General features: G+C 39.0%; 1 protein-coding gene across 1 annotated transcript in view; it reads right to left on the bottom strand.

Annotated features, from left to right (window-relative positions):
• Window positions 1-2,466: 2,466 nt before the first annotated feature.
• LOC127650337 (endonuclease/exonuclease/phosphatase family domain-containing protein 1-like) overlaps window positions 2,467-25,460 on the bottom strand; it is a 36,527-nt gene continuing 13,533 nt past the window's right edge. Inside the window, exons 2-7 of the mRNA XM_052135687.1 lie at window positions 22,935-22,986; window positions 10,722-10,832; window positions 7,084-7,212; window positions 6,698-6,836; window positions 4,814-5,008; window positions 2,467-4,361 (exon numbers count right to left, since the gene is read on the bottom strand). Of these exons, the coding sequence (XP_051991647.1) occupies window positions 4,165-4,361; window positions 4,814-5,008; window positions 6,698-6,836; window positions 7,084-7,212; window positions 10,722-10,832; window positions 22,935-22,986 (823 nt within the window). The 3' untranslated portion in view covers window positions 2,467-4,164. The remainder of the gene's footprint in view (window positions 4,362-4,813; window positions 5,009-6,697; window positions 6,837-7,083; window positions 7,213-10,721; window positions 10,833-22,934; window positions 22,987-25,460) is intronic.

The raw sequence follows: 25,460 nt of genomic DNA on the forward strand, positions 1-25,460 counted from the left end.
ACCCCAATGTAACTGGTCATCGTTTATACACCTACATGTTGCTTGAAATATGATTTATTAATAAATGCTGTTAAAGTATTGCTCATTGTTAGTTCATGTTAACTAATGTTAAGAAATGGAACTTTATTATAAAATGTTACCGTCATTACTTATGAATCAACTCTCAGATAAGAGACACTAGATCTTTAATTACAGGCTCTGTTTTTTGGTCACACTTCACATGAGAGCAAAGATCAGCGTACATCCCCACAAATCCCTCTCAAACACACTGTAAATGATCTCTTGGCATACTCTTTCTTCACACTGATACATTCGAGCTGAAGATTCTCACATGTCTCTGTAACCGATGCTGCTGGTGCTAACCTGCGGATTGACACCTACATGGTCTGACATGTTTGACAAAAGATTTCTGTTTTCAACTGTTCAACATAACCACAACCATATACTGTACATGTGCCAGGGTCCATTCATCGCAGTCTATGGATTTAGCTTTAACGCACTTCCTGCAATCTGTGGGATTAAACTGGGATTATTGGTATAATTTATGGACACTCATACAAATATTAATACATGTTCAAATAAACTTATTATTGATAAATTAGATTACTGTAGTAATTTAGTACTAAATGTTATATTTTATTAGGATTTTAAATAATGATTGCAAATATTCCTCTAAGGTTTATTTTTATCTGATACTCATATATCCCAGTAGAATAATTAAGCATGCAAATGGGCTCAGATTATAATCCCATAACAATGAGGCTGGGAAACCTACTGTTCATTTAATATCAGCACTAAATAAATACAAAATGTTAATCATAATTACATAGGAAATGTATATGGTCATATTGAGTGGCCCAGAGAATTTGCCACTACGGCCATTATGAAGTGTTGTTGGAAACAGAGGTTTGGTGAAACACAATACATTAAAAAGCATTCAGTTACATAACACTATGTTCTTAAAACAACCTGTACATAAACAAACCACAAGCTGGTAGTCATGGTGGGACAGGCAAGATCTCTATAGAAGACTCTTTTGAATATCACACAATTAGCGCAAGGTAAAATGAACAGATATTAAAAGATGTCTGTCACCTCCATGTGGCTGTGAGAGTAAATGCAACTATGGAGTACCAAGTCTGCCAATAAAAAAATATTATATATATATATATATATATATTTGTAAATTAAAGTAAAAAAATGTGACATGTATACAATTAATTGTGTATTTACACATTTATATCCTAATTTATTTATATACACATTTGTCAACCACAAGTTTTCATTGTGGCCTTCAAACTTCACTCTGGAGAATTTGAGCTTGATTGCTATGCCAATAAAGTAGAAAACACGCCCCCTCATTATCATACAGACAAAGAAATATAGAAACAAATAAATGTAGAAATATATAAATGTGGAAATAAATGAATGTGGAAATGTGTTCATGCATGAGTAAATTTGGAAGTAAATACATGTACAAATAAATAAAAGAGAAAAATAAATGTGGTAATAATTTTTTTAATACAATTCTTTACTATTTATTTGCAAATGTATTTATTTATTTTGATTATTGGCAGACATAGTCCTCCATACGCAACCACTTAACAAAAGCCACTGCGCTACAGTAATCACTTACATTAATGGCCAGGGATAATAGAGATGGTATCTACTTTAGTCTACTTTAAGACTTGATATAATTAAAAACATAAAATGCATATGAATTATTCGGAGAAACCGGAGGGAGACCCAGCCTTCTCGTTGCTCTGTCCGGTACGTGCTTTGCGAATCTATTTGGACCGCACGCAGAGCTCTAGATGTTCTGAGCAGCTCTGTCTGCTTCGGCGGACGGCGGAAAGGGAACGACGTCTCCAAACAGAGGTTAGCTCACTGGGTCGTTGATGCTATTTCCTTAGCTTATCACACCCAGGCCGTGCCCGCCCCCTTGCGGGTTCGAACACACTCTACAAGAAGTGTGGCATCCTCATGGGCACAGGTCCATGGCACCTCCTTAGCAGACATCTGCAGAGCAGTGGGCAACACCCAATACCTTTGCCAGCTTTTACAATCTCAGGGATGAGTCGGTCTCGTCCCGTGTTTTGTCAGGTCCGAGCCGGTAGAACTCGGTAACGCGGCACAACCGACCGGGTGTTCCGCTTGCACACAGCACCCTTCACCAAGTTGATCCAGTGCGCCTTCTATCTCAGGTTAGCCACTAAGTGTCGCTCCCTGGATGTTCTCCTCCCTAGCCTGCGAATTCAGTGGAGCAATTCGCGCCCAGACCCACTACGAGTCACACGTGCTCTGTACTGGACTCGGGCTCCAAGGGCTTAGTTCCCTTTTCAGAATGTTTTCAGAAAAGATGTTTTGAGCTTGGTAGAAACCAACATTTTAAATTACTACTAGAGAAAACAAGTATATATTTTATAATAAAAACCTTATAATTACTCAACAGTATGACACACAAACTCAGGTTGCATATATTAATTTATTGTATGCACTTAAAGTTTTGGCACAGCTTATAATTTCTTCCGTTTTATTCTATTTTCATCTTTAATAAAGCTTTGCTTAAATATCTTTCTCTTCACATCACTCTTAATAGAAATCAAATATTTGTTGCTATATAATCTCTACTGTACATTGAACAAAATAAAAGGCAATCATGGTGCAATTCTCTCGCTCTCCATATACAGCTCTGGACAAAATTAAGAGACCACTGTAAAATTATTTTCTCTGGATTTACTATTTATAGGTATGTGTTTGAGTAAAATGAACATTTGATTCTTTAAAGTACTGACAACATTTTTCCCAAATTCCAAATAAAAATATTGTCATTTAGAGCATTTATTTGCAGAAAATAACAACTGGTCATAATAACCAAAAATATGCTGTGTTTTCAGACCTCAAATAATGCAAAGAAAACAAGTTCATATACATTTTTAAACATAAAACAAATGTTTTAACTTAGGAAGAGTTCAGAAATCAATATTTGGTGGAATAACACTGATTTTCAATCCCAGCTTTCATGTGTCTTGGCATGCTCTCTACCAGTCGTTCACATTGCTGTTGGGTGACTTTATGCCACTCCTGGAGCAATAATTCAAGCAGCTCGTCTTTGTTTGATGGCTTGTGGTCATCCATCTTCCTCTTGATCACATTCCAGATGTTTTCAATGGGGTTCAGGTCTGGAGATTGGGTTGGCCATGACAGGGTCTTGATCTGGTCGTCCTGCATATACACCTAGATTGATATGGCTGTGTGTCATGGAGCATTGTCCTGCTGGAAAAACCAATCCTCAGAGTTAGGGAACATTGTCAGAGCAGAAGGAAACAAGATTTCTTCCAGGAAATCATCACCTGATCCTCCACCAAATTTCCTAAGCAGTTGCTAGGGAGGGTAGAGTCACATGGGGTAACCTCCTTGTGGTCGCGATTAGTGGATTTCTTTCTCAATGGCGTGTGGTAAGTTGTGCGTGGATCGCGGAGAGTTGTATGAGCCTCCACATGCTGTGAGTCTCCGCGATGTCATGTACAACAAACCACGTGATAAAAGAGTGGATTGACGGTCTCAGAAGAGTAGGCAACTGAGACTTGTCCTCCGCCACCCGGATTGAGGCAAGTTGCCGCGCAACCACAAGGACCTACTAAGTAGTGGGCATTGGGCATTCCAAACTGGAAGAAAAGTATAGAGGAAGAAATACAGACTTACAGTGGGAGCGAGACACTGTGTCTTGAAGGCCTCTCCATGTCTCCGTCTAACCATTAGACAACCAGGTGGAGCATCGGTGATGATCTGGGGGTGCTTCAGCAAGACTGGAATCGGGCAGTCGTTGTTTAAAAATGAATATTAATTTGTTTTCTTTGCAATATTCGAGGTCTGAAAACACTGAATCTTTTTGGTTATTTTGACCAGTTGTCATTTTCTGCAAATAAATGCTCTAAATGACAATATTTTTATTTAGAATTTGTAAGAAATTTTGTCAGTACTTTATAGAATAAAACAAAAATGGTCATTTTACCCAAACACAAACCTATAAATAGTAAATCCTGAAAAACTGATCATTTTGCAGTGGTCTCCAGAGCTGTATGTTCAGTCTGTCATTGTGTTAGTGCAGCCATTATTCATTCATATTGACTGCTCTATAATGACCATCTAAAAGGTCAGAGGTCACCGCTCATGTTTGGGCATGATGTCTCCTCTCTCCACCACCGGCACTCTGTTTCCATTGCACAGACGCTCCTTCTGGAAGATGTCTACGAAGAATTCTGCCACTATAGGGCAGTGCTCGGATGCCACACCACCCCACGACCAGTTATCAGGAATCCAGGGATTAGTTAATCCCTCCCGCACCACTGAGCAATGACCTGAAGGGGGCAGCACAAACAGAAATATTATGTTTAGATGTTTTAACCTCCATTTAGTTTAAACTACAAACCTCCCATTTATTAAAGGAATAATTCACCCAAAAATGAAAATTGTGCCATTATTTACTCATGTCGTGACTGAATGTCATTTGATGTCAAACCTGACTTGATACATCCAACGGCATAACTTGAGAGCTCTGGTGGAAGGAACATTTTTAGTGTGTCAACTTAAATTTCGGGCTGTTCGTCACACAAAGCTATCGTGTGGCTTTAGAAGACTTGGAATATAGTACATGAATCAATGCATAACTTTTATGATATGTTTTTGATGGTTTTTTGTCCTTTCTGGAGCTTGACAGTTCAAAAAAATCTCTTAATGCTCCAATAAAAAAATAACAGCAAGACGGTGAGTAATTAATGGCAGAATTAAGTCAAGTCCCACACAAACCCACCCGTGTAGATCTTTTTGAGGGAGCGGCTAGCCCAGACGTTGTCCAGACAGCGGGAACCTTGCGGGGTTCGGGTGCTGATATTTGTAAAGATGGATGGTGGGAGGAGAGCAGTCAGTTTTTCTTTCCTCAGGCACTCCATCTCAGGGCTGTCAGGAGCCATGCCAAAGTGCCCGAGCACCAGCAACTCTCTCTCACCTACATCAAAAACACCAACAGATAACCATGAGCCGATCTCATTAAATACATCTCCAAAAAAATAACGATTAAACACACTCAAAATGTAAGTTGATGAGGCTACCACATTTCCCCAAAATCAAGACGAGAATTGAAAAACAGAAGGATGAATCTCACGAAACACGTCCAGGTCGCATTTCATCCGAAAATCAAAAGAAATTTATAAGAAATGATATTTTCCAAAAGAAAATGAACCGTATTTTGGGACCATTATTGTTTTGTTTTTTGTTTCTTTTTTGCGTTTTGACATTTTTTTCATGACAATAAAGCACAGGTTCCTCCCGATTCTCATGACCTTACAATATACATATACATGGGTGGAATGGGACTAAAAAGTGGCCCTGGACTTTCTGGCCCAGAGCGACCCACCAACATGGGGGTGCGGCTGCACCACTGATGCAGAAGGAGCACATGCTGTGGGATTTCCTCCCGGGCAAGCTAGTGCTTGCACGATTGTGTTTTGTTCATATTTTATACGTATTTGTTTTTTGTAATATTGTCTACCTGTTTCCTCCAGCATCTTCACAAGATCCTTTGCTGTTGTTCTGGGATTGATTTGCACTTTTCGCATTAAACTACATTCATCTCTAGGAGACAGAATGTGTCTCCTTCCTGAGTGGTATGATGGCTGCATTGCCCCATGGTGTTTATACTTGCATACTATTGTTTTACTAACTAACATGGTACCTTCAGGCATTTGGAAATTTTATGAGGAAGAATTACATTTCAAGAAGTAGATTTGCATTCATGTGCGAGGAACTTCCTCTTTAGGTGCCAGTGTGGGCATGTGTGCCATAGGTTGTTGACCTGTCTAGCATTGAATGTAATCAGATTACAGAGTAATTAGTTAGTGTAATCCAATAACTTTTTTTAAAAGTCAATAGTAGTGTAACATTACATTTTACATTCTTGTAATCAGATTACATTTAACAACTTTTAATTAAGTTAATTACTTTTATGTACATTATTTGGATTACACATTTCTAAAATAATATTTATGTATAATACATTTACAATATATATATTTTTTAATCTTCATATGTATGTCTCACATTTGGGTTGTGTTAATGTACAAGAAGGAAGAAGACATTATTTATAATCGTTGTAAAGGAAAACAAAAATTTCTGTAACAAAGTAATTAGTTATGCGATTACTTTTCAAAGTAATATGATTACAATTTCAGAGAAACTATTTGTAATTTGTAGTGAATTACTTTTGAATGTAATTGCTGTTGCAAGAGATTTTATAAGAATCACTTTATACTAGCTAGACATTCAACAACACTCGCCTCTGTGACAGTGAATACAGATATCTGACAGCTTCAGGTCAGTACATTCAGAGGCACTTATCCCATATCTAGATAAGATTTGAATATTATGAAACATTTCCCAATAGATAACAGGTAACTATTCCCTCACATTAAATATCTTCCTCCACATTTTCTCCCTGAGCCCTGGTGAATTTCTGATCCTGCACTTGTGTACACAGTATCAGCGAGTATACTGCACAAACAAATTCACTATGAAGACAGCGTTTCACCCTTATAGCATCATGGTGCTTGCTGAGACTGACACTGAACAGTTAAGATGCTCTTCTGTAAGCTAAACAGACCTCTGCAATAAAGCACAAAAGTATCATGTTGGGACAGACCTTTGAGAGTCTCTTGGATTCCAGTGCTCAGTCTGTTGGCTTTGAGCTCATCAAACCAGCTATTTGTTGCTTTCTGTTCTTCAGGTGAAGTTGCTGCTCTCAGGTGCAAATTCACCAGAGTGAGTTCTGATGATCCAATCTAGTTATAAAAACAAATGGGCGAGATGTAGTCATCTTACAATGCCAACTATTGAATCTGAACATGTTATCTGTTATTCAATTAGGTTAGGCAAGTTTTTGATGGCTTGATTGGATTTACAGTATGATGGATAATGTGTAATCTGCATAGCACAGGTGAAAGCATTGGACAGATATCATACCAGAAAACAACTAGCATCAGTGACACATAGTATATGAGCTTACATATTTATTCTAGGCTTACTTACATAAAAACGGCCCAGGTATGGCTGAGGATGGGGATGTTTCCCATTACCATTCGTAGCAGAGTTTTCAAAGACGGTGGCATCCTTAATTTCAATCCCTGAAGAGCTGTCCCACAGGAAGCCTGAGTACTCCTGCAGAATTACAGCCAAATTACAACAATGACCAGAGTAACATATTCTAGACCTAACAAAACAACACTTTGATCTGTGTTGACACAAAAAGCACCATAAAAGCACTTTAAAATTGGGTCCATACAACTCATACGCAATGTATTTTAAATAAGAAACCAACTGAAATTTACATGATTAATTATTTAATTATTATTGTGTTATATCATTATTTATCGGAAATCTTCCCCTCAGCTGCAACTCTGAAATGGCATTTGTGCTTGTGCATGCAAACGTCATTGGTTCTTGTATGCAATGTGACTGAACACAATGCGTTTGGGTTCAGTTTTTCCATAAGCAAATTGATTTTAAACGCTAACTTCTAAACTTTTAAAGACAGACGTACCGTGAGGGATTGTAGTTCATTCTCTCATGAAAGATGGCAAGTAGACAGTCAAGTACTTTTGTCTTTTTTTCTGATTTTTGAGTACATTTAGCTTCAAATCAAAGTTTGTAACATTGTGTTTCCCCTCAGAACTGATTGCTTTTTGCTCATGGTTTAGAACTAGAACTTTTATGAACGATTTATTCGCTCTATTGAGTGAATTTTCAGCAAATAATTACTTACATTTCGGTCCATTCACTACACAAAGCTATTATTGTATGGCTTCAGAAGACTTGAAATAAAGTGTACAAATTGTATGGACCACTTTTATGGTTCTTTTCTGTCATTCTGCTAAATATCTCCTTTTGTGTTGCACACAATAAAGAAAATCATTCAGGTTTGGTACAGCATCGTGTTTAGTAATTTTTCGGTTAACCATTCCTTTAATGTTTTAGATCTTTTAAAGACTGCTGATTATCCCCCATCATAACAGAAGCAGCCAGATATCATAGGATACATGTTTCCCAGGGCCTGCAGCACAACAAGTGTCTGCGAATCCATTTTTACATAGGTAAAGTGTGCATAAACTGTGGATAATTCATGTGTACTATGTGTTTAGTTAAAGGCCACTGGACTGTCATGTGTAGTGTGGGCGAGATTTTCATGTTGCACGAGACTTTTTGCCTGATATCCAATTTAGATGCATAATGAAAGCACAGATAAGGGATGCAAGAGGGGAAAAAGTACACACTGCTCATTTGTACCAAAACCCTTATCTATTGAAAGTGTCATTATGCAAATTTAATAGCGTTTGTATTGAAAATGAATGGTGACAGTGCTTACTGAGGTATCAATTAGACTAAAAAAGCCTATAGAAAGAAAATGTAATAATGTAAATATAGTAATGAATACAGCTGACAGTAAATGCACACAATACAACACACTAAACAATGGCCACACAAAAAAATTTGATTAATTATATAAAAAATAACAAGTAAAAATGAAATAACGCAATTAATCATGCACCCTGACATGTAAGTAAATTCCATAATAAAAGCACAGATTTTTCAACATACGAGTAATTCAAGCATGTACATGCCGCATCAATAGGTGGCAACCTCACAAGCAACACAGCCACAGAATGAGAATCGCTCACTGTGGAAGCACAACAGAATACAGGAATCTTGAGATGCGATTCTCAAAATGTTCACTACATTTAACTTGACACAGCGACCGTTTATGACACTGAATACCAGTGAGACTCTCTAAACGTATCCATGCATGCACGTGTACATAGAGCGACAATTAAAAATACTTCAGACGGAACGCAAGAACACATACTTTGAGAACTGGACACACTGACAAACACAATGCAAAACAGACTGCCTTCAACTGGAAGCGTAAGAAAGTATTTCCATGCACAAATGCGTTTTTATGACCGTACTCAGTTTTTCCTGATATTTAAAAATTGACTTGTTCATTGAACTGTTTTGTATAAGCATTATCACACTCGCAATCATGCCAAATGTCCCTAAATCAGCACTGTTGTGATTACCTACAACACTCCGCCTGTGGCTGAATCACAGCATTGCTGATGTAGGGCCATATCGCACTCTTGCTCGTGTGATATTACATAAATATACTGTATATATCCTATTTAAGTCAGCATACATTTGATTAACTAATTAATTAAAGGCAGTACAATAAATACAACTAAAGCTTAAATGTATAAACATTTCCCCCTCAACTTCTCATTACTGTAATGCTACAAAATGTAATCATCATTACAGTGGATATATATATATATATATATATATGTGCACACACACAAACACACAAACACACACAAACATAAGTATACGTATAATATATGCGTAATTAATGACAATTACATTTAGTAACATTGCGTTAATGAGAATTTAAGGGGGAAATGTGCTTAATTATTCAAAAAATATGTAATATTGCAAAAAAAAAAAAAAAAGACAATTTATTGTTTCTTTCACTTGAGTTTGGCTTGAAACATGACCTGGACGTGTTCTTGGCAGGTTTCGTGATATTCATCAATATCAGTTTCTCAAGAATAACATATTGTGGTAATCAGGTATCACACAACTACACTTCTTTTCATACATAGCTGGACTACAGGAAAATATCCTGTCCAATTGTTCCTGAAGCAACTTGATATACAGTATTACCAGTAATGCAGCATGATGAAGAGCAGACCACTGCAGTCAGGAGTATAAGTTGAGAATGTACAATATCCAGCACAGTCGCTGTGGATCTAGAGTTTATATCGGTCATATTTCATCACTTACAAGTTTCCTGTGTGGGTAAACAGCACTATACCGAGAACATCTTGTGTTTGGCCAGCAACTCTAAACATGGTTTTATGTTATTATTTAATTCATGTTCTGTGTTTGACCCTTAAAAGTCTTGGACAGAACATAGGTTCTTTTCTCTGTACCCATTCAGATTATAGGCATTTCAAACTTACAATGACAGGGTTGGAATAATGTAATGCTTTACATGTAGTGTTATTAATGATAACTAATGGTACTTTGCAAAGCTGGAACACCACATTTAGGATTGGGGGTAATAGTTTATGTATTTGTTTTTGGCCATTGAATAAACCAATTTGTTGACAGCATCCTACTATAATGGCCCCAAATGTCTACGACTGCGCAAGAGCATGAATAGGGTGTGTGTGTGTGTGTGTGTGTGTGTGTGTGTGTGTGTGTTACTGGATCGAACCAGAGAATCTTCACTGGCCTCACGATTCGATTCTGATTCCAAGAGTAACAATTAGATTGCAAGACTATTCACATTGCATCATGATGCATCTTTTCCTCCACATTTGTTAACATACACACACTCAGTAGTAAATAGTTGATACATCTTGTCTGCGATCAGTTCTTTAGTGTGCGCTTGGCTTTAGTATATGCGCATCTGAACATTTGTTTCTACCATCAGGCTGACCTTGGCGTAAACATAAGAGCCACTGCGCCACCATGGTTTAAACTGGACTCAGAATTGATTTGGACTTTTTGAGAATTGTTCCAAAATCATAGGAGAAAGAATCACGATGCAGAGAATAGATTTTTTTTTCTCCCACCCTTATTACTGGATCTAATATATAAATGAAACTCACGTTACTGGACAGTCCGGTGGGTCTTTCTGAAACAGCACATTTCCACTGGCTTCTGGCGTTCTTCCACTGGCGTACACTGGAGAGGGTGGGCTGATTCAGCTCTGCACAGAACTGACACCAACACAAAGACAAAGTACAGCTGATCAGCAGTGAAAGATTGGCAACCTTGGGGTTATTTTACAAATAACACAACATTTCTTCCATTTTTCACATAATGCAACATGTTTTCCAGGATATATTGAAGAAATGAAAGCATCTTTGTTATCCACCAATGTATTTCTTTGGTTGCATAGGGTTGTTCAAATCACTAACCCCAAGTATCAATAATAGTGCTACATGCCTTAAACACCACTAATCAAAATATGAGTAGTAGGTGATTATGTTATGTATGTAATCTGTTAACATAAGATGTAATACCAACAACTAGATCAACAGAGAAACCAGATTTCTGTTGGTAAATAGATCCCTGAAGGTTCCAGCAATACGTGCTGAGCATGCTCACAGGAGCTGGGAAATCTGATAACTACATCTGAAATTCCCATTACCTCAGAGCCCCCCAGTTAGCTTCTATAATTAACCAAAACCAAGAGAGGAAGAGTTTCCTGCAGGGGTACCAGGAAATAGAGGCAGGAGTTCAACAGAGAGATCGCTATCATCAGCTGATCTTTAAAGAGTGCTTGGAGAATGTGGGCAGGGCTCTTTTTCTGTGATCAGCACAGACATTTGCTCCTTGTCTTTGGAATTCTCTACCACAAGATGTACAAAATAGGCCTACTCCGCTAACTTTTAAATCAAGTCTCTAAACCCATTATTTTAGATGATCTTATTTCTGATTTTTAAGGACTGCATTTGTTGTTCTTAGTGTATTTGTATTTGTTTATTTTATCATGTTAGATAATGTAATGCAATTATTGTTTGTGTATTTTAATGTACATGTAAGATTGTAAAACAGTTGAAGGATGGGCAAGGAGGAGGCGAGAACCGGCTAGTCAACATAAATCATATTTAATAAAACTCAAAGCACAAACATAAACACACATGACGGACATGTCCGTAATTCTCTCTCTCTCGAACAATCGTCACCGGCCGCCTTTATCCCTCGCGCGCCTCATCAGGCTGATTGGGGACCGGGCGCGCGATATTCCGACCGGCCCCGCCCCCCTCCGCTCCACAAAGATTAATCCATCATTAACCTCGCGCTCACACGCAAGATTCTGAGAAAAATTGCAAGACTGCAAAATCCTCTTAAAACGGCGTTCCTTTTCGATGCTTTATAATGAGACACCAAGCAGCGTGGCACTGCGTTAATATGTCAAAGAATGTCAACCGCTAGAAATGTATCAGGTATCCTGTCTATCGCAGTTATGCAAAATCCATGGCAATGCACGTTCCCAAAAATCATTGTATTATAATCATAATTTTGCATTTCTCATGGCCAACGATGAGAGTGCTCTCTCGTGCGTGCAAACGAGAAAACACATAGAGTGCGAGGAGAGAGAGTGTGCATCCATGGAGGTGATATACTCAAGGATGTATTAAGAACGGAGAGGCCCATGGGCCGGTACACTGTGGAGGCCCCCCATGACGTGACTATGTTAACCTTTATGCACTATGTGGACAATTGGCAGATTTGGTTGGATTTTTCAAATTGATGGAAGAAACGTTTGGAGCAACCCAGCAAACACATAACGTTCCCCTAACATTCTTCTAACGTTCCGCTAACGTTCCCCTAATGTTCCGCTAATGTTCATCTAACCTAAAGGGAACGTTCTATCTAAGTAAAGAAAACGTTCCTGGCTAACCAACAGGGAACGTTAGAATATCTGTTCTGGGAACGTTGTGGGAACCAGGAGCTTAACAGACACTGTTAAGTTTAAAAGAACTTTAATATTTATAAATGCATCTCAAGACACCTGCGTTCTGTTTTTCCAATTCGTTGTGCAGGACTCTCAGATTTTTTTAGATACTATAAAAAGAATTTCAATATTTATAAATGAGACACCTGTGTTGCGTTTCACTATTTGTCGCGCTGCATCAAGCTTTTACAGCGCTGGTGTCAAAAATCGACATTCTGATGAAGTTCAGGTTGCAAAGAGGACTTGAATTGACGGTTACATGATTCTAGATTCAGCGCTTAATAAACAGTGAGCCCATGTTTTTTTTCCCCCTTTTGCTCTGCTGTGCAGACAATAATTACACAAGTTAAATGCTGAATCATTTAAAAATCAAAGCATCCTGAAGAGGTTTATAAACCGTAGCATTCGCTGCCTCATGGAAAATTAACCTGCCCGGGCAGAATTACACATTTTCCATTTAATAAGAATCGGCCTACTTTGTTGAAGGCAGTGATAGAGATTATTTTTGTTCGAAATATGATTTTTGTCTTAAATATGATTTTATCTTTTGAAGATCTATGTATTGTGTTATTTAGGCTCATAGCTCACTGTGCACTTCATTCCCTGCTATGTGAGATTGTGTTTGACGGTTCAATGGGAATAAATGTTCTTTATTCCTGAGTCCCAACTCCCAACAAATAACAGAATAACCGCTCATGAACTCTCACGGTTAACCAAATATTACAAATGGTAACCGTGCACATATTTATGGTATTAAGGCATCTTTATAATTAAATATTAAATGCATGCAGTCAGAAGTGTAGCGAAGCTTGGGACTTTTGACAACACTGACAGACAGGTGACTTTTTTTGCCGCTCAATGATGCAAACAGTCTACGCGATTCAGGCTGAACAGCTATGAACCACCCACACGGCACAAACCTCTGTGTGTAGAGGTGTGACGTCATATCACGACCGATGCAGTGTATGGGAGCAAAATCCCGACAAATGTATTGCGGTCATGGATCCAAAAATAATAAGCGCAGATAAAAATAATGAGCATATATCAATATAAACACATTTAAAATAAAAGCAATATAACCAATGCTTTCCTTGGTTATATTGCTGTTTTTGTGCTCTGACAATTTTGCTCATATTTTCATTTTTTGGTATGTTTACGCTGTATTTTTCTTTGCTTTTGTTTCCAAGTTCTGCGCTTGATTTTCCAAAAGTAGAGTTTCATGTAAATCGCAGGCGTTTTGCGTCGCCATTGGTCCACTAGTTCTTGATCGACAGCTCCTCCTCTAGCCAATCATTCGAAGAGGGGAAGTGACATCACACCAATGCAACTCTGATGGCTGCTGCTCAATATTGTATTATTTGTGGTTGATAGATACGCTGCTTGTGTCTGTTTTGAGTATTTTCTGCCAGCTCTAGGAAACAATGTGTTTTCCGAGTAGGCCCGTATCATAGTCTGTTAACACATTAATCGAGTCAGCTGAATTTAGTTTTAGTTAAGCATTATTTAAGACTCCCTTGTTTGCATGTTATTGGCTGCATATCTAAAAAAAACAAGACTGGGTTGGTGTGGATGTTTGATGCATGTTTTTAATAGCTGTACGAATGTAGTCGTGAGATCAGAACCCAACTTGATCTGCTTTTCCATGAAATAAAATCCAGATCCCAGATCCCGACACCAAGGCCTGTTACAATACTGATGAATATAGAAATGCTTACATATAACTTGACTTTTTTATTTTGTAATTATATAAAAAATCTAAAAGGTGTGCGTTATTGCTGACACCTACATGTGCACTTTGGAGTTGGTTGTAAATCATTTTCTTCAAATGTTACAGAAGTTGAATACTCAGTTATGGAAATGTTTGGATATGTATGCTCCAATGTTGCCTGTATCTTTAGAGACAGTCCCTAAATGTGCAACTATTTGTGAATCAGTTTTGGGTATTGCTGATAATATCTGTAAGGAAACCAAACAAAAGAGGAAGTTAAGCTCTAAGCTAGAAGCAACCTGTGTCATGTCAACAGTAGGAAGTCAAGCAGCTCTGAACAGCAAAGAGTTTTTCAGAGCAGGGATATTTTACCAGGTTTTGGACATGATGCTAAATGAGCTGAGGACTAGATTTTCAGAACAAACTGTGACATAATGAGGGGTATCCAAGCTCTAAATCCATCTAGTGAAACATTCGGTGAAAAGGATGTTCTGTTTCCATTTGCTAGGATGTATGGGTCTGATCTTGAAGACCTTGCACATGAGCTATACCAAGTAAAGAGAATTTTGGATCGAAAGGTAAAACAGGGGATACAACCAACCATCCAGACTGTGGAGCAACCCAGCAAACACCTAATGTTCCCCTAACATTCCCCTACTTATAAGTCACGGTCCTGTGACTTATATATTGATCCATATATGGATGTTTTCTAGGAATTCTTTAGGCTGTGTAAAATTGCAGTTACAATTCCAGTCAGTACTGCTGCATGTGAGCGCATTATATGTTAATTATATGTTCCTATAATTTGTAACATTTCTCTTTTTGTAATGTTACTTGACAGCTGTTTTCTGTTTTTAGGACAAAAGTTTGATTAGCCAAACCCTTTGAACATGAAACGTGAAAAGTTTGAGAATAATATAGGAAGTATGGGAAGACTGTCTACACTATTCATGTGTGAAAGACTTGTTAAATTTGTTTAATGAGTGTCCCATAAGATTGTTTATTCATTTTATTCCAAAATGATCAGCCTACATTTTGTTCATTATGTATGGCATTGGAAACAAATGGATAACTTTAAATTCCTTGTGTGCATTTGTGATCTATAAATTCAGTAGAATTTACAGAATTTCTGTCTGTAGAATTTGCTTTTGGTACAGCATGTCACAGTCAGTAGTGATTTATTTTGGCCACCCCAATAAAATCACTGGGTCTTACCTTGCCACCCCTGAAAACAAGTTATGGCTACGCCCCTGCAAACAGGACTTAAAAATGTTAAAGTCATCCATACTGTTGCACAAATTCTGTCACTTATATGAATTTAAACCATCAGCTTTGTACACAGCCAGTATGAACTGCACCTCATCTTTGTGTTTGGAAGTCCTTCAAATAAACACGCTGCACCTGTGAGACGCAGATTCCCTGTGCGTGCATTCGAGTGCCTGTGCTCGCCCTGCTGTCGGTGGTGCAGTGGTTAGCACTGTCGCCTCACAGCAAGAAGGTCGTGGGTTCAAACCCTGGTTGCCCCGGCCTTTCTGTGTGGAGTTTGCATGTTCTCCCCGTGTCTGCGTGGGTTCTCTCCGGGTACTCCGGCTTCCTCCCACCATCCAAAAGACATGCAGGCTAGGTTAATTGGTGTCTCCAAAAATTGCCCTAGGTGTGGATGTGGATGTGGATGTGGAGGTGAGTGTGAGTGTATGTCTGTCTATGTGTGGCCCTGCGATGGACTGGCGACCTGTCCAGGGTGTCCCCCGCCTTTCGCCCAATGTTAGCTGGGATAGGCTCCAGCCCCCCGCGACCCTGTACACAGGATAAGCGGTTGACGATGGATGGATAATAATTATCTCAAAACAAATAAATAGACAAATAAATGATTTATAGCTTAGGGCCCTTTGGGATTAATGGCCCGTGAGCAACTGCCCAATAAGCATGGTGGTTAATCGGTCCCTGGATGTACTGTAGATGTGTAGACTTATATATAAGTAGAAGGGTCTTCAAGGTAAAAAGGTTGGGAACCCCTGGTCTGGCACATATTTTCATAGAAAAACAATAATACAAAAAATAGCATATAAAGACGCAGAATTGCTTCTTTGTGATAGTATGTCATATAAAATATATTTTATAACTTTCACGAATAACCCATTTAGCAGTATTACATTATACAATGCTTAAGTTAAAACTGAAAATGCATTAATGTAGTTATGAATGTCCTGAAAGATTGAATTGAAAGATTTAAATGTTGATAGGCCTACCTACATATATGTTTGTTAATGGCAAATGGAAGTATAACGTGTCATCAACGTTTATTCGTGGTATAAGAAAACCCGTCAGGACTGATGTAGTTTGGTGTTGCCTATAAGGTTAATTAAAAAAAATTATAAATTGAAAAAGGTTCATTGAAAAATACTACAAATGTCTGATGCTTTCTATTTGACTGGTTGGGACAGTCTAGAGCCAACCCTCAATGTTTGCAACATACAGCCCGCCCCATATTGCTTTTAACCAATGCACAAATTGGAAAGAAAAAAAAAAAACATGTTTCCCAAATGTTGGATTGGGTGGGCAAGAACATGCAGCCCTGTTTTAAATAAAGGAGTGAGCTCAATAGAATATTATACATTTTTACTGTGTCAAATATCAAGAATTGTGAAATTTCATTGGTATTAGTACCGACTAAACTTTTGGTGTTTTAATATATATATATTTAATATTAAGTTCAGGTGGCCAAAGCTTCTGCCCAATAAAAAACAAGATTTGGTCAGAAAGAACAAAAGTTCGAGGGAACATTGCCTGCGGAATGATACGAGACATGAAACTATAAAGCACAGCTTTTCTGGAAACCAGCTACCTAGGACATCAGTCAATTATACAGTACTATATTATATTTAGTGGTCTTTATACAAAAATATTTGACAAAAAAATGCCAGGATTGATCACTCCGAATCAAGTATTCCAGAGAGCCAAGATCCAACATTGGACTTGGGACACTGAGAGACCGGTGATGGTGGGCTGGCGCTCCCTATAAGCAGATTACGCAGTCTGCACAGTGCACCAACTCCCTAGGAGGGGGCACCAAAAAGTCCACCGGCTGCCCTTCCTCGCACGTTATACTATACGTTACTCAAAGACCAGAGGAACACTTCCCATTGGACAAAAGCCTCGCAAACTATGTCAAGGCACCAAAATATCATAGGGACATGGTGGTGGGCTCCTTTCTCTATGGCCAGAAAGAAACCACCTAGCAACCACCCAGAATACCCTGGCAACAACCTAAAACACGTTTATAAACATATAGAAATGTCCTGGCAACTACCCGCAGTATCCCAAGAGTTTGCATGGGCACTGCTCACATGTTCTTAAAAATATTTGTACGTTCCATTGCATAGCTAGTAAATCAAAAACAAAACAATGATGGTTCCAAGGAAGTGTTTCATGGAAGAATAAGGTTTTTGTGAGTATACACACACACACACACACACACACACACACACACACACACACACACACACACACACACACACACACACACACACACACACACACACACACACACACACACACACACAGCCCTTTACCATTAGCCGCTCACTCCCCACAAAATGCAGCTAAACTCAAACACACCAAATGCTGAACCGTGTGAAGGACAGTTCGCAGGAGAGCTTGTGATTCAAAATTGTGGTCAAACTAAGAGATAGAAAAAGAAAGTCTGAGGGAGAGACAGAGAGAGAAGTGCTTCTGACCATTGCCTTTTAAAGAAAACATCAGAGTATCTTTGATGAGTGGACCATTTCCCTGCTAATAAACTCAATGATGACGCACAGCTTTGATGTTTGAGGGAAGTCACTTTGGTCATGAGGAGTTCCGTGGAAATGTACAATTTAGCGGAGCGACAGTTACAGCACAAACTGGAGCCTATGGTAACCAAGACACAAACTGTTATCAAAACAGGCCAACAATAACACTAAGATTTGCAGCTCTTTCCATGTCTGTACCCTACATGGAAACAAAGCTAATATGCAGTCCTGTCAATGATGTGAGGCTAATTCTTTTTATGTATTTATTGTCTGGATCAATCATAAAGATATAACAAAAAACAAAGGCAACCTGAGTAAACACAAAGGTAACAATACAGTTTTCAAATATTTTTTTCAAACACCTATATCACTCACTGCACCCTTAAACTTAATAGCTGGTTGTGCCACATTTAGCAGCAACAACTGCAACCAAACACTACCAATAACTGGAGATCAGTCTTTCACAACACTGTGGTGGTATTTTTTCCCTCTCTTCTTTGCAGAACTGATTTAGTTCAGCCACACCGGAGGGTTTTTGAGCATGAACTGCCCGTTTAAGGTCCTGCCACAGCATCTCAATCTGGTTCAAGTCAGGACTTTTGACTTGGCCACTAAAAAACTTTAATTTAGCTTCTTTTGAGCAATTCAGTGGTGGACTTAATCTTATGCTTTGGATTATTGTCTTGCTGCATAATCCAGTTGTGCTTGGAGTGGTGGTGGAGTAGTGGACTAAAGCACATCACTGGTAATCAGAAGGTCGCTGGTTCGATCCCCACAGCCACCACCATTGTGTCCTTGAGCAAGACACTTAATCCAAGTTGCTCCGGGGGAATTGTCCCTGTAATAAGTGCACTGTAAGTCGCTTTGGATAAAAGCGTCTGCCAAATGCATAAATGTAAATGCTTGAGCTTCAACTCTCGGACTGATGACCGGACATTCTCCTTTAGAGAGGCCTGCAGTTCCTTGGATGTTGTCCTTGGCATTTGTGTGACTTCTTGGATAAGAGTCACTGTGCTCTTGGGGGAATTTTGGATGGTCGGCCACTTCTGGGAAGGTTCTCTACTGTGCCAAGCTTTCTCCATTTGACATTAATGGCTTTCACTGTGGTTCTTTGGAGTCACAGAGCCTTTGAAATAGCTTTGCAACACTTCCCAGACAGATGCATTTCAATTACCTTTTCCTTCATCACTTCTGGAATTTCTTTCGACCTTGGCATAGTGTGCTACTGGGTGAGACCTTTTAGCCAACTTCATGATGCTGAAAAAGGTGTTGATTTGATTGAACAGGTTTGGCAGTAATAAGGTCTGAGTGCGTCTAGTCCAGCAGAACCCAATTATAAATGCAGTGTTATAAATTTGGGAATTTAGTAACTTTGGGGGGAAAATAATTTTTCAAAAAGTCCCAGTTGGTTTTGGATAACTTTTTTGCTTCAATAAATAACATAAGCATTTAAAAACTGTATTGTGTGTTTGCCTTTGTTTAATGTAGATTTAGTTTGAATTTTTGAAACCATTTAATATAAGATATACACAAAAAATAGGAAATCAGGATGGAGGTTATATATATATAAATAAAACACACACAAGTTCATTCTGGTCCTTGAATCTGATTGGATGAGAGCCATTCCAAGAGTAGTGATGTCTCAGATGCCAGTGTTCATGGCATCTGAGCTAAAGAGTAAAGGCAGTCACACACCGGATGAGAAGCACCATGCTGTGCTGTACAGGCATCAAACATAGTTGATGTGGTTCAGGTTGCAGACAGTATACACATAAAAGTTACCAAGGTTTTACCCCTCTTCAAGAATGAACAACGCTATAGTAAATAATTGATGTCCTTTGATAATGATTTGGGTCAAATTTAATGGAAAATAGGTTAGAGTTAAGCTGCCTCCAGAGTCATAGCTGGGCACCGCCGACAGACACAGAGTGGCAGTGGTGGTGTGTACCTTCATTGAAAACTGTTTTGAATTATAGAAAGCACCATGTTGTCCGCCAAATGTATTTGGTGTGCGACCCCCTTAAGAGAGCTGTGCAGACAAGAGCAGCTAGATGAGTGTCTTTTCAATTTTCCCTGTGACATTAAAGATTTTAGCCAGCAGGTGGCAACAAAATACCATTTTCATGTGTTTTGAGCCAGTTAAGTTAGACGTACATTGAGTCAGTCAGCTAGCGGTTTCTTTGAAGTCATCGGCATTGTCTCTCACTCCATGATTGCTCGGATTACTACTACACTAGAGCTGGTAAATACAGTTGAAATAAAAGCTTCACCATTAAGGCTTATCACAGCAGAGAGACACAACTGACTGAGTAATTGCATATACACTTACCTGATACTACTGGACTGTCCGCGTTGTGAAAAATAAACATTCAACATGGCAGAGAAGAGTATGTATTATGTACCAGCTACAACAAAATACTCAGGGGGGACCCCGCTCAGATGGCTATTTTTACAGAGAAAATAGGACGTATTTAAACAAAATTCCATTATCTTCAGCAAGCTAACAGTACAATACAGCTGTGTAAAATCACATTTCCCTCGATCCTGACTAGTCTCCCAGTTCCTGCTGCTGAAAAACATCCCCACAGCATGATGCTGCCACCACCATGCTTCACTGTAGGGATGGTATTGGCCAGGTGATCAGCGGTTCCTGGTTCCCTCCAGACATGACGCTTGCCATTCAGGCCAAAGAGTTCAATCTTTTGTTTCTCCTGGTCTGAGAGTCCTTCAGGTGCCTTTTAGGAAACTCCAAGCGGGCTGTCATGTGCCATTTACTGAGGAGTGGCTTCCGTCTGGGCACTCTACCATACAGGCCTGATTGGTGGAGTGCTGCAGAGATGGTTGTTCTTCTGGAAGGTTCTCCTCTCTCCACAGAGTAATGCTGGAGCTTTGTCAGAGTGACTATCGGGTTCTTGGTCACCTCCCTGACTAAGGCCCTTCTCCCCCCCGATCGCTCAGTTTGGCCGGGCGGCCAGCTCTAGGAAGTGTCCTGGTGGTTCCAAACTTCCATTTACGGATGATGGAGGTCACTGTGCTCATTGGGACCTTCGATTCTGCAGAAATGTTTCTGTACACTTCCCCAGATCTGTGCCTCGATACAATCCTGTCTCGGCGGTCCACAGACAATTCCTTGGACGTCATGGCTTGGTTTGTGCTCTGACATGCACTGTTAACTGTGGGACCTTATAATGTGTCCTATCACAGGACACATTATAATCTAAAACACTTTATTTCAGTCATACATTTTGACGAAAATTGTTGTTATTGTTTTACCTTTGCAGGGCATTTCTAGAAGGAGACAAAATTAACTGATAGCATATTTCAAATTCACATTCTTCATATTGATGGCATCATCTTGTATACAAATGTTTGTCCAAAAAAACATATTTTAAGATTTGTAATCTAGTGCACAAGACGTGTCCTAAACTGCCCTATTGACAGATTCTAGCAAGAGTCCAGCAAGACATGCTCTTTCATTCTGAGCCAAAAGTCAAAGAAGCGTGCCTTTCCATCTCCGTCTGTCCAGTCAGCACTTGTGAAAGAAGTTTAGAGGAAAGAACCGCACAACGGATTTACTGCGGCAGAACGCAATGGAGTCATAAAAAACAAGTGAAAGAACAAAGGGAAAGACAATGCAAATACAGAACTGAAAGTATCAATAAGCAGACATTTTAATCCAAAGCAAATTAAAGCAGATTAATAAAGGGACAATTCCTCTGGATGTTAAGGGCTTAACCAGCAACCATACGCCACACCACATCGATAACATATACAATACGTCTCATATCTCACAGAAGCTATTTAAATAGCCTGTAACAAATAAAATTCATAACAATCAATTTACATATCATTGTAAATAATATTTATTTCGGACCGTATTGTGTTCTTGTAACGAGTGAGAGTGAAAGAAAAGGGAGAAATATAGGTTGGCTCTGCACTAGTCCGTTCATTGACATAATGCGGCTCCGTTAACCTACATTTCTCATCTATTCCAAGCATCAGACTGCACAGAGGGAGACCTCAAACACACGCAGTAACACACACAATAATCTGGGTGTACATGGTCATGAGGACCATCCGGCAGGCAAAAATAGCACCAACAGAGAAACACACTTTGGTGGGGTTTGATCAAAACAAGGAGAGAGGAAGGGAAAGAGGGAGAGAAAGGTTGAGAGAAAGAGAGAGATATATATGGTCTTTTCATACTTTAAATCAAGGCCTTAACCACAATAGACATTGAGAGGGACACGTCCTCCCCATTTTTCAGAATAGTGGTCGATCAGAATGTAGGCTTTTTAATTAAAGAATCTTAAATCGTTAGTCCTGTTATCTTGTTCCATGTTTCACACTGTTAATATTTTAAACTGGCTTTGTAAGGAATCCTGACTAGACAAGTATCGAGATTTCACACTGTGCAACTGTAAACCTTGGGATAACATTCTTATCAGTGGCGTAACTACAGGCAGTAGAGGGTGGGCAGTTGCACTGAGGCCCAGGAAAGAAGGGGGGACCCGCGACAATCGCTGAAAACATTCAAGGGGGACCCCCTCCCTCCTGGATGGTAAACATTTCCAAGGGCAAGTTGGACAAATTTGAAAAAATGTGTTTAGACAAATGTAGATCATGTAGAAATGTCATCACTCCAGTTAATGTGTTGCTACCACTGTTCAACATATTTAACAGTTTCCATCAGATGCTAAAGCTAAACGGAGTTAGTTTTAAGTACCATAAAACTCAGGGTTAAAAAAGCCTATGTTAATCCAGGGTCAAGTATGGTGTGAAAAGTCTTGTAAAGAGATATAAAGAGATAGAGACAGAGTAAAGCCATAAGATGTGATCTATAGAATTGTAACATTACCTTGTCTAGAGCGTCCCGATCGGCCAGGTCTTGAACCGCTAGCAGCTTAATGCTGGTGAGAGAGATAGAGAGAGAGAGAGGTGAGGCTACTATAAACAAGTCATATGATCACACAAATTATTGTTTAGCATTGAGCTGTAATTGGATATTACATCAATTAATTATCATTTTGAAAATATGGCAGATATTCAAGGTTTGGTGCACACTCTACAAACAGATCAATAACACATTTACTGCTGCCTTTAAATTCGCCTGCCTGCTATTTTACAACCTGCAGTGCTGTGGAGCCATTGATATAAATTATATAACTTGCAAACAAAGCATAAAGGTGACAACAATGATGGCAATGACAACACTGCAAGCTAAATGTGACAGGAGAGAGCTGATGTTTACAGCCACTGAGCTGTTTGTTTTGGAAAGTAATTTTCCAGGTTAGTGCTTGCATAATATAATATAACAATCTGCAGATGGTTCAGTGAATATTAGCCTAACAACACAAACATAAAACAGAAGAACAAATGCCAATAATGTGTACTGGGGTAGCTCAACCCTGCTCCTGGAGATCTACTTAAAGCAGCTCATCAAGGTATAAGACAATTCCCTCCAGGAACAAGGTTGGCTAACCCAGCTCTACAGGTACTCTGTTTTCTACAAACCTTGATAAAAAAGAAAGGAAAGACCTGTGGAGAAACAAAAAGCAATTCAGGTAATGAGGAGACATGATGAGACAAACTACAGAAGAAGCAGAGGTACCCAATGAGGGATAAGCTGCAGTGTAATCTCTTTAGACACACTCCAACCAATTTGAGTAGTGGGTGAGAACAATAACTAACTAGGTGGCCATGTGATGCTGGGATACTTCGATGAGCATAATCGGCATAATCACCCTTCAGCACCAGTAAGAACCGCTGGTCTTCCATTCCAACTCCAATGTGTAACCTGCCCAACTCACCGTGGCCCACGTCTAAGCCTCCTACCATCCTCCCAGACTGTCGCTGTTGTTCAGGTGGGGTGGGGTAGCGTAGTAGTCAAAGCTCAGAAGGTTGCAGTTTTTATACCTCCCAACACTGTCAAAATTAATGTGGGGTTCTGCAGCTTCTACACCGATGAAACCCTCTGAAGATCCTCCTTTCAGTTCTCAGAGGAACTTACTCGTGTTTCCTGCAAGAACTCTGAAAGAACTCTAAGGATTATCAATGGTCCTTTAGTAACCCCAAAATAAGAGAAAGGCTTTGAGACACGTGAAATATATCCTTGAGTACATACCTATGATATTTAGAGGCTCTTTTATAGCATGTCTAAATGATCTCAAGGGAGTGAGGAACCTCAAATGGTGCCAAGAGTATCTTTACATTTTTACAGTGACAGAGTCATGAACCATCAACATAGTGCTCTTGGGCAAGACAATAAATACCAGGCGACTCAAGGGGATTTTCTCTGGAAGTGTACTGTCTGTTTGGATAAAGGTGTCTGATATATGGAGTGCTCGAAGTGAGCCGGTACACACCGGTACGATGTATCGGCAACAATGGGAAAATGACATCTCGTTACCAGCAGCGTGTAGGGGGAGTACCAGTACGGATTAAGTTGGTGGGCAGTATTGAAGCATGCTAGAAAATATGTCCAGTCAAACTTTTTTTTCACCCTTTTCAAGAGAGACTTTCTGTATCTGAATCTCCAGAACTTCCAGCACCTCCTATCCACTTTGGAAACAATAAAATATGAGCAGCAAAAAAGTAACTTTTACAATAATTCTGCTGACATTTTAGCTCCTCAGAGCGCAACACAGGAAAGAAAAAGACTTATGCTCACCCTCATCAGATGCATGAGAGATCTATCAATCTACCAACAAAGGAAATCTACATTCACTTTGGAGTGTCTCTGATTATTTGTAACACTTTTAAAAGTTCCTCAACAAAGTAAGTTCTGTACAAACCCTTTGTTAACTCAAGGTCAGGACATAAAAACTCTCTGCACTAACTTCAGTCTTCATTAGGGATGTCAATTTTCAGACATTTTCATAATCGATCATCGTGGATATAAATGATTAATTAATCTATCAATCATTAACGTTAATATTGCAAAGCGCACAAGGAGGACTCCAAATAATATGTGCATGTAGCCTATTGCTCAAATATAATTTCAATTCAATAGACTCGCACTTTACAAGTGCAAATATTGGCATTTTCCTCTTAAAATATTCTTAAAAATAAACTGTTAAAAATAACTTCTTAAGATACTTCAGATATATCGCTATAGATAAGATATATTGGAGTTCATTAAAATTTCACATTTTGGATCGAGGAATATTTCAGATCTTTGGATTATTTTTTTATTAGAAAGTAAGTCAAATCATAAACGCTGCGTAAAAACAGTACAACACCGCTTCTCTGGTGATGTCAACTTAATGTGCCTTCATGCTTTCCCGGCGATCACTGACATAATTGTAGGTTGGGATGAAACAAGAAGATCAACAGTGCTTGTTATCATGTACTTTAACACACTATAACGGTGTGTGCAGAAAAC

The sequence above is a fragment of the Xyrauchen texanus genome, chromosome 10, assembly GCF_025860055.1.
Source record: "Xyrauchen texanus isolate HMW12.3.18 chromosome 10, RBS_HiC_50CHRs, whole genome shotgun sequence".
NCBI lineage: Eukaryota > Metazoa > Chordata > Actinopteri > Cypriniformes > Catostomidae > Xyrauchen > Xyrauchen texanus.